The sequence below is a fragment of the Mesitornis unicolor genome, unplaced genomic scaffold (genome assembly GCF_000695765.1).
Source record: "Mesitornis unicolor isolate BGI_N332 unplaced genomic scaffold, ASM69576v1 scaffold36765, whole genome shotgun sequence".
Lineage (NCBI taxonomy): Eukaryota > Metazoa > Chordata > Aves > Mesitornithiformes > Mesitornithidae > Mesitornis > Mesitornis unicolor.
Genome location: NW_010185452.1, coordinates 14,673 through 25,670, shown reverse-complemented (window position 1 = coordinate 25,670; position 10,998 = coordinate 14,673). Strand labels below are relative to the sequence as shown.

General features: G+C 35.2%; 1 protein-coding gene across 1 annotated transcript; it reads left to right on the top strand.

Annotated features, from left to right (window-relative positions):
• Nucleotides 1–497: 497 nt before the first annotated feature.
• On the top strand, nucleotides 498–8,708 carry INTU (inturned planar cell polarity protein; the record flags this gene model as incomplete). Its single annotated transcript, XM_010184854.1, has 8 exons — nucleotides 498–551; nucleotides 1,950–2,012; nucleotides 3,073–3,294; nucleotides 3,842–4,264; nucleotides 4,797–4,894; nucleotides 5,606–5,795; nucleotides 6,473–6,627; nucleotides 8,597–8,708. Coding segments are annotated over 8 exons (1,317 nt in total), but the record flags the coding sequence as incomplete, so codon positions are not given.
• Between the last annotated feature and the right edge of the window lie 2,290 nt (nucleotides 8,709–10,998).

Here is a 10,998-nt window from a genome sequence, read left to right as displayed (position 1 = left end):
AGCTTAAAGCCTTTTCAGCAGAACAAAGATAACGTGTGAGAAAGTTTTGGAAATTTCCATAGAGACAAAAACTAAATCCATTGTGAAAAAGATTTTTCTAATAACTCGGCTGGATACAACAGCTTGCCAGATCTCAGAGTTGTCTCTCGCCTTCAAGGAGTAGTTTCCAGACCTCATGTTTTAAAGCGTGCTGAAAGTAAAAGTGACATCTCCTTGATAGGGAACAGTGGGTTCAGGAGGCACACAAGCAGAGAAATGTTAGTTTCAAAGAAGAGGGAAATACACAGCAGTTAAGATGAATCTTTCTTTAATCTGATGTATTGAGGTGTTCTTGATATTAGATATTGCTGCTGAAAAGTATGTACAAATATTTGTCCATCCACTTTGTACTTGTGAATCCTAATCTTCTGAGACTAGCAAGATAGAGCAAACTATGCTGTTATTGTAAGTTAATGTGTTGGAAATCTCTGTTGAAATGTACTGTTTAAATATTTCAGATGGAAATTGACACAGCACTGAGTGATCTGGAAGCAGCTGATTTTGCAGAGCTGGTAAAAAATTTTCTTTTATTTGTGTTGTTTGCATTGCACAGTATCTCTTTGCCTTGCTGTTATATTCCGTAGTTTAAAAAAAAGGACTTATTCCAAATTGATCTACTTTTTTAATCAAGTGGGAGTCAAAGCAAAGGTATACCGTATTATTCTTGTTTGGAAATTGCTCGGTTTTAACCACTCTGTTTATCCTGACTTTCTTTCCATGATTGACATTATTACTGTATTATAATCCTATAGGTTTAGTCACTGAAAACCCATAATTTACTGTAATTTAAGTCCATGGGATCTCTGCAAGGACACTCTAATTTCAACATAGCTGTTTGTTGTTACATTTCTTTTTTTCATATAGATAACGGTCTCCTTCACAAGCAATTGTGAACAGATGTGAAAACTTCTATGGAGCACTGAGAACTTAATTTTCCAGTTTGCAGAAGCAATTACAAGTTATAGATATTTTTAATACTGATAAAAGAGAAGATAGTAATTTACTTAGGTATCATTTGCTGTGCATGCTCTTTACTGTGCTATATAAGACAGATGTAAACATATTGACATTTCAGTTTTATTTTCTAATGAAATAGTTTTCTTAAACTCATGTTCCAGAAAAGTTATTTTAAAATTATATTCTTTACATGTATATTATAATTGGGCATAAAGATAATGTGTTTGATCACGTATTTAGCATAATAACTTGGGACATATATATTCTTAACTACAAAAAATACTTGATAATCCTTAAAACCTAAAATGCAAGGCAGGCAGACATGTAGTCCATCTTTGAAAAGAGTTAAAAAAAAAAAAGAATCACTGTACTAAAAAAACATAGTAATCATTTACAGAAAGCAATGGTTGTAAGTTGTAGTTTATTGCACAGAAATTGCACACACTAAATTTAAAATACGCTACATTCATCTAAAGTTAGTGTTACTAATCTTAGAGCATCACTAGACGTCTAAATTAAAAGGTAAATAACTGGGTATATTTTGGGTAAAATGTCAAACACTAGAAAAAAAGAATGCTTTGACTTGGAAGTTTTACTCTAGGAGGGCCTCTGGTGTCAGTAGTCATGCTTCAGCTACTTTGCTGTTAAGAACTGAGAATTAGCATATCCTAACAAAAATAGTTTATAGATAGAAAAAAAATAAATAGGAAATCTGTTATTTTGAGCTGAAAATTGTTAGATAAAATTGTAGTGACACAAAAATCAATAGTGGAGGCTAAAGGTATTTCATTTAACTGTTCAGTATTAACTGTCATACTGATAATAAGAAGTGGACAAAAATGAAAGTATTAAGCAAGATATTGATTACAATTGCCTGGAATTAGTTTACCTGCATTTGTTCAATAAAATAAAAATTCTGAATTAAAAATTATATTATGCTTTCTTTTCCACAGTCTGAAGATTTTTACGACATGAGAAGATTATATATGATCATGGGCTCTTGTCTCTTCTACAAGGTAGTATTAGTGATTAAGGCTTAAAGATTAGGAAACTGCATCTGGGAATCTAACCCAGTCATGGAGTAATGCTTTTCAGAACCTCATAACTATGAAGAAATATTTGATTGCTTTAAATGTGTATTTCAAGTAGCAGACCTAAAACTCAAACACCGTCACAGAAAAAAATGGTGTCAGGAAGTGAAATGTACTATATGATCAGTAAGAACAAAATAGTTGTTTGAAACTGTCTTATGAGAATTTTGTTGTATATGATCCAAGGACTGAAGAGAGGCAGTAATAAGAGACTAATAAGAGTCAATTCACTTGAGATTGTATGATATTCTCATTTTTTGGTCATTGCCATCTTTTGATAAAGATAACAGGTGATCTGTCTTTGATCTGTCTTTAAATCAAAGACTTGAGAAATTGGATTGATGGCTTTTTTCCCTTTGGCCTCATTTGTAAATTTATTTGTATTCATTAAATGTAGACAGTGTATTCAACAGCATAAAGACAGAGGAAGATAACAGGCTTTGCTTTAAGGAAACTTACATCCTAAGGATTTTGTTGTGCAATTGCTCTTTGTGCCGGTGTTGTGATGAACCTAAGCTGTTGCCACAAATGGAACTGCACAGTATCTACCATGACAGCACTTTAACTGTAATGCCCTTAGTGCTAGAAACACTGTTGTAGTATGTATCTTCTTTGGAAATGTTATTAATTGCTGTGGAAGCTCAGGTTTTTTGGTAGGCAGGAAATTATAATTAATGCACCTTAACTCTGTATGTGTTTTTAAAGCTGTTAAATGCATGTATTTCTTAGCTCATCTTTGATAATTTGCATGTATGCTGATAATCTATTTGTTTATATTTTAGTATTTTGATTCTTCAAACGTGGTGCAAAAGCTTAGTGTTATCTGTTGTACAACTGTATACCAAAAAGACAGTCTCTGGCCAGAAAGATTACAATCTCAATGCATGTGTAGCATGGATAGCTCTAGACGAAAAGTGCTTTTAAGTGATAAGCGGTAGTGTTGTATTTCTTACTGAATACACTTCCTTTTCTGTGTTTAATTAAGGGTTACTTGATTGGTAATCACTTGCCAAAGGAAGATCTTATTGATATAGGTTTATATTGTCGGCACTATTGTCTGTTACCCTTGGCAGCAGAGCAGAGGATTGGTCAGTTAGTGATATGGAGGGAAGTATTTCCACATCACCATATCCAACCATACGAAGTTTCAAGTTTTACAGGATACAGGGAACCTGAAGCAAGATACTTTTTACTGATAGTTGGCTTGGTAAGTTAACATTTCTCTGATGCTCTGTTTTGCTCTTGTGTGTGGTCTGTTGTTCAGCAAGATCAACATTTTATAAGCATTTTATGTAGTAATTTTACAAAATAGTCACATTGTAGCTGTTTCATGGGATAGAACTTCTCAGAGAGTAGCATTATTTATACATTTGTAAAGCTAGCAAGTTTAAGTATAAATTCTTGTTATTTCTATGCCTTTTTGCTTTGGCTGAAAATGTTTTTCCTTTCATGATTTTCAGGCAACTAATTTCAGAAATGTGTTTGGTTTTGTTTTTAAATGTGGACTTCTTAAACAACTAATGCATATGTAAATGATGCATTTTATGTTTGCATGATTAACTTAAATAACATGGTGACAGAATAATCTCCTTGGACATGATTTGATTAGAAAAAATGAGTAACTCCTCTGGAGATGACGAGGGAGTGTTGAATATAGTGCTGTATTTTGCCCAAGTATCAGATAAGATATAACTATGATACAGCACACACTGAATTTAAACCAAAGGCTAACATTACTACCTCCATGTTTACAGAGACACTTTATGCTGTGTGTCCTGCTAGAGGCAGGAGGCTGTGCATCAAAAGCTATTGGGAATCCCGGACCAGACTGTATATACGTAGATCAGGTCAAAGCCACTATACTTCAACTGGAAGGAATAGAGGCCAGCGTAGAGGAAAGGCTGGATTCTCCTTCCATCCCACCGTTATCTTGTGCTGACTGGTTCCTTCCTGCAACACGCGACAAACTGGAGAGCTTAACCACCTCACCCATCCGAAGTAAGCTACAAAATACTTCCAAATCAGTAACCACTCCAGCAAGCAAAAGGACCCTGTTTGGTGACTCTTCCTTAATGACACGTAAGCCAAGTCCTACAAGAAACAGTGGAGGACCTGACTACGGTAATGAAGGTCCTGCAGAAGATGAAAGCAGTAATCCACAATCTGTAGTGGATCAGGTCTGAGAACAAAGACAAATACAACTGATAAGGTTCTGGTGGGCTTGGGGGAGGTGGCAATTCCTTTGAAAACTCACTAAAGTAACTTTTTAGTTTTAAAAAGCATACTATAAAAAGTAAATCTAAGAGCCCCTGAATTCAGTAGAAAGTACTTCTGTTGTCTCGGGAAGCTTTGGGTCAACCTCACAGCTGTCATGGTTTTTTATTATGTCACTGACTGTAAATGTGTTTTTCACATGACTAATGTAGGTGCAGTTGCATTGGTATCAGTAGATATATTGGAGAATATCCCCAAAATAGTGGTGTAAACATAAGTTATCAGAACAAATAGCTGTACAGTTGTACAACTGCTTCTAATCCATTTTAGTCTAAAATAGGCTATAAAATACACTTAAGTAAATTGATGCAACTGTTGGGGCCTTTTAAAAAAATGCTATGTTATTTTCTTCTAAGTAGGTGATTTGTTGGTTTGATTCTATTCTTTAATTAGCTTTGTTTCCTCTGTTAGTTCATCTATCTGTTTGTTTTTCAGGTCACTAGAAAAAAACATACCCTACCAAATCCATTTCATTTAGGAACTCTCAAAAAGAACCTTTCAGAGAAAGATACAGAACTTCTTAATGCTATCAAGTAAGTAATTATTTTTATTATTTATTTCATTTTTAAGGCTTGGATCATTTCTTGAAGATGCAAAGATCAGAGGGGTTCTTGCATAATTTTAATCTAGCCAAAACTTTGCTCTGGATTCTCAAGTGAAGCTCTTAAATGGAGAGCTTCATTAGAAAAGACAACTGTTTCTCAAGAATGCATCAGTAGAATGTGTGCACATGTCCCACATATATGTGACTCTGGAAGCTCAAATAAAAAGTTTTCAGACCACACATGTGCCTTGTACCTCCCTGGTATTTCTAGGTAGGTGTACAAAGGACAAAGAAGCCATGATCTTTGCAGTTCCCACTTGTTGCTTGTGACAGCACAGTCTGCTCTCGTGTTTTGTTTCAGCTCTAAAGAAAGCCTGCTGCTTTTTTTTTTTATTCCAAAGCTTTTATTTCTCCCTTCCTTTTTTCTTTTTTGGTGAGAATTTTTGAGAACACAAGTGCAATATCTAACTACTACCATAGTTTTTGTTTTACTCTTAAATTGAGTATTAACAGTCTAAATTAGCAGTATTTCTTTCCTTGGTGTAGAAGTAGGCACTTCTTGAATGTCTGTATCTATTTTTTTACACTATTGTAGTTACCAGAAAAACAATTCTGTCTTAAGAAACAAAAGTGTATGTTGTTTATCTGAAATTTCTTTCAAAATTTTTAGAATATTAAGTGAATCCTCCTATTTTTGAAGGTTGACATCTGGTCCTGAGAATACCCTCTTCCACTACCTATCTTTGGAAACGATGCATGGAATCTTTATTACTCCAACTCACAAAGAAGTAGCACAGCTCGGTGGGTCCATCCACCCTCAGTTAATTGAGAATTTTCATCGTTGCTGTCTTTCCATTCGTTCCGTTTTCCAGCAGTCCATGATGAAAGAAGTATGGAAGCTTTGTTTTCTGTTTCTCTATTTACATTCTCAACTCGGTGTTTCAAGATTGTTTTCACTTCATTATTTAAATAGTTCACTAGCAGGTATATTTGAACGTGTGTGGTTGTTTTTAAAGCTCCTGATATTTTTACTGTTATGAGCAGGTTCTTTCTCTGACCATCCAACCAAGTATGCATACAGTTACGGCTCTCATTTAAGAAAATGCTCTGAGCAAAGTGCTTCAACTGTTTATTTAAAAAATAAATTCCTGCCTGTCCAAGTTTATTCAGTAGGCTTTTTGCTATCACAGCTCTTAATGAGGGAGGCACACAGAGAAAGAAAGATGAGAGCGTTAGCTGTTATAACACACTTTTTTAAAAGAAGCTGCATTATCTCACATGTCTTATTAGAGAAATGGTGTTCAGCTAGAAGGGGAAAAAAAATCAAAAAGGGAGCATGTGTCTACCTCCAGGTTGTATAACAATGAAAAAGCCTGTTGATGCCCAAGTAACGAAACTGTGGAGAAGAGAAGCGTGTAAGCAAATTCATGGTATCTTCTAAGTCTGGCCTTTTGACAGCAATGTCATTCTTCAGAGATTCCTGAAGAAATCACATTATAGTTCTATCTGCTAGTGTTTATATAAAAATATTTCAATCTATACTAACGTTTCACCATTTTTTTTACAGAAAAAGAAAAAAGCAGGCAGTGGGATTTCAGAATTTTGTAAGGCAGATGAAGACCTCGATATAGTAAGAGAACATGGAGTCTTGTTTGAGTGCTCTCCTGGTAACTGGACTGATCAGAAGAAGCCACCACCAACAATGAGTTACTGGGTTGTGGGGTGAGTTTATTAATTAATTAACAAATTAATTGTTATTATTAATTAACAAATTAATGCGTTTCCCCCAGAGTTTTCCATTTTGAATGTGCCACTATACTCTTTAAGAATAAATTTAACTGTAGCACATCACGGAAACTTGAGCTGACTTACTAAGGTGGCTTTGATTTGGATCTGGGAAGTTGCATTGGTGTGATGCTTCACCTGCGGCAAGACGTAAGTATGGTAACTCTGGTGAGGCCCAGGTGCTGCTCTGTGCTGTGCAGACATCCTCACGTGTTGTAACCATGCTGCATCAACCTTGCACTTTCTTTGTGCTCCTCACACTCCTCCTGACCTCTCCATTCCCTGCTTTGCAAGTAAATCCCACCTGTCTCACCTCCATGCATAATGCTGATTCAGTGATACAAAGAAGGGGAACAATTGTAGCTACTAGATTTTTGTTTGGTTTGGTTTTGGCTTTTGTTTTTCCTTGGGAAGATGAAATTAACCTTCCAGTCTACTAGAGATATTTTGGAAAGGCAGTTTTCTTTCCTGTTTGCTTTCAAAGTTCTGCCATAATCATTGCAATTGGATTGTGTTTTGTGTTACTGTTTAAACTTAATTTTAAATTATTTTCTTGGTGAAGCATTTAGTTATTGCTACATTGCTAAGTCTTGTTTGCATGATGGAACAGCATACTGCCCTAGACATAAAATATTAAAAATAATACATTTTTAAAAGGAATTAAATTTAGGAGTAATGAGAGAGGAGTATGTATCATTTCTTGACAAATCGGAATATATTGGATCTTAATTTAAGTCCAGCCCAGTAAGCCCTATTCTGTAGCCACCACTTCTGCTATGTTATTCTTTCCTCCATCTCCTGTATTTTGTGCTGTCTACATTCTAGCTGCAGTAAGCAGACAGTCAGGATTAATCAACAGGATGTTCCCATCTTTCCTGCATTCATCTTCTGTATTTGATATTCCTACTAGAAAAATATAAAGAAAAATGCAAATGTTCTGTTGAATGGAAGCTATGCTTCCTCCATATGAAAAACAAATTCAGTATGGGCATGTGGTGAAAGGAAGTTAAATGAGTATGCTTGATTAATTCATTAAATTATAATCACTGACTAGTTCAACTGTTGCGCAAATAGGAGAGTCAGAAAACACAAAATACACTTCTGAATATGGCATAAGAACTTTTTTTCTGATAAAATGAGAGGAAATGTCATTCACAGGTGATTATATTGGCCAGGAGTAATAATGCAGACATTCTCTAACAGAGCTTTTGTTCAACTCATTTGCCTTCAAGTCAGATGTCTGAAGATAAAAAACAATTGTATCCCACCTGCAGTCTGTGTGTGCCAACAAGCACTGTCATTGGGGTTGGAAAAATTAAAATCTTTAATTTAAGCATTTTTAAAATGTTTACACTGCTGTTGATACCTTTTGAAAATTTTTTTTTTCAATCTTTGCATTATCAAACAACGTGTTAGATGAGGGTAAATAAGTATTTTCAGAGCTAGATGCTATGCTATAATGCTACACACAGTTACACGGAGGTATTAATAGCTTTCCTACTTTAGTAGTGCACTGACATGTGGGAATGCACCTACCCAGATGTATGAAGTTTAAAAATCAGTAAATATGTGACTACTGGGGCTTGCTCCTGAATACCTTGATTGCAGCTTGTAGCCCAGAAACTTGGATTACTGCAAACACAAACCATACAAATAGATACTGAAAACTTAAACAATTTTTTCATATGCAGTCTTGAGAAAGCTGAGCAAAGAATAATTTTATTTAAGAATCTAATCTACTGAAAGTAGTAAGATAATGCAGGAGAGCCACAGAAATTTGCTGTCTTGCATAGCAGTTGTTCTTAATGTCTTACTGACACCTCGGAGTACAACCAGAATATATTGAACAGTTGAGGAGAAAAAGTTGACACCTGTGACAGTTGTTTTTTGTTTTCTTTTTCCCCAGGAGACTCATCCTACATCCAAAACCTCAGGAGTGTTATGTCTGTTTTCATGACTCAGTCACAGACGCTGCTGTTGAACTGGCCTTTAAACTTTCCTTCGGCTTAGCCACATAGATGAGCTTCCTGAACATTCAGCCATCCTGCAGGGCGTTGTCATCTCTTCAGTAGAAAGAGAAATTAACTCGGTTGTGGTGCCCACACATGATGTATCTTTGAAATGCATTAAAAAACAATAAATCTGTCTGGTGGTATAACACAGCTAAAACTTCAGTGATGATTCTGATGACCTCATCAATTGAATACTTCAAAAGATTTCAGAGAACCAAAGTTCTTGTTTTTATATACTGTTGAATTAGTTATCTTGACCATAACTGTATTATATGAAAACATCACCTATTTTGTACATTCACTGCTGTTAAGTGTATAATATTCAATGTAAAATGATAAGCTGATATTCTCAAAGTGCACTCTGAATATCTGGCAATCGGTGATGGAGGAGAAAAAAAGTTTTCCAATTGATGAAAATGTTGCACTTCTAAGGGTGTGAAGAATACTGAATGTTTTCAGTAACATTGTGTTAATCAAAAAAGAAAGGCATCTTAGCCAGTTCGTGGCACTTAGCCACACAAAACTAATGGCTTATCATTTTTGTCAGTATGGTCTCCTGCACACTTGAGGACACATACAGTGTGGTTAAAAGTTTTACTTGACTTTATGAGTTTTAATTGTAAATAATACTTATATTTGTTAAAACACAATTTTGAAGGCACAAAAGAAGATGTGGGGGAAAGGCAGGGATGGTTTTAAGACATATGCATGGACTCTGCTAGTTTTATATTAATAATTCCATAATTAAAAAAGTATATTTGCCAAAGACCAGTGAAGTGCTGTTGTTTTTTTTATTTATTTAACATATGTTCTTTGTTCTTTATTCAAACAATATTTGTTTAGCTAGGTCTTCTACAACTTACAGCTGAATATTAAAAAAAACAGGTTACATCTGTATAAGGCAAGGTGTTTGCAAAATCACAATTCTTCTACAAAATTCAGCTTTCCTACAAATTGTTGAAAGGTTCGTAATCTACAGACCAGCTCTTCCTAAAGCTTTTTTGACTTAAGGTTTAGGTTAAAAAGTAAGATTTTTTGGAATCTTTTTACCCTCAGCCAGCACATTTAGATCTGGTCATCTGCATAGCATTTCATGTTCCATGTCAACAGTGCATTTTTTTTTCCTTTTCTGCTGTTTCTACTTGCTTTTCTTGAGTGCTTTCCATGAAATGCATGACTAAAGTTGTGTTTTAAACAATGGGATCAAAAAGTTTAAGTATTCAGGAAAGTAAATTAAGTTCCATAGGCTCTCATGATCAAATCTTTAGATCTTGTTTTCACTGTTAAATTACACTGTTTAGAGTAGTTCTAAAATAGTCAATCAAATGCTTATAACTGCCCCCTTTCACAGAGTGAGTCACAGCTTGTCTTGAATCACTCAACAGTTGCTTTAATTCCAAGCAGCGGAAGTCTTAGGCCTGATGTTTAAGCATATGATTGAAGGTTCTGTTAATCAGGGTTCTCCAGAATTTATGGTTCCTAGAAGATAAGAAATAGTATTACAGAACTGAGTGACTTCAATAATGCTTTAGATCTGTTCCCATCTGCAAATTAAGTGATGTGAGATTTGCTGTTTGAAAAATAAAAATATGTAGTAGCATGGATAATGCCTGAACAGCACCTTTTAAAAGTCTACAATATGTGGGATTAGAATACTAGATTTCTTTGTAGATGGAAGAAGGAACATAGAAAAGCAGGCAGTCTTTGCTGTGCTGCTTTTAGCAAGTTTAACAAATTTTACAGAACTTTCATGTGTGTTTGTGCACATTAAGAGTCTGTGTGAAATACAGTAATTTTGTTGATGTTTGACGCATTTCAATCTTTTAAAGGCTGGGCTGTATGGTTTCAATGCTGGGGGAGGGGAAAGAAAAAAAAGGAGAATGTTTGAATGCTTTAAAAAGAGGATGTTCAGACAGCTAACTTGTATCCTTGTGTTTAGTCAGACTGCTGACTTCAGACCTTCAAAACTCACCAGTAAATGGCAAACAAGACACAAACTTAGGTCTAGTTAATTCTGCAAGCTTACCAGACAACTGTCGGTCTCTTTTTATTTTGGGTTGGGTTTTTTTGATAGGTTACTTTCCTGCCAGTGTAGTGGGTTAACCTCAGTTGACTAAGCTGGGCCAAACACACAACTGAGTCAATGCAGAAGAAACAGTGTGAATATGTAGATATGTGTGAAGAAAAGAACTGAAGGAAGGGGGACTCCTTCAGTACCAATCGCTTGCTCCTTCACCAGAAACCGTACCTTGAAAAGAATTAAGGGCATCCAAGTATAGCATGACTTTTATACTCA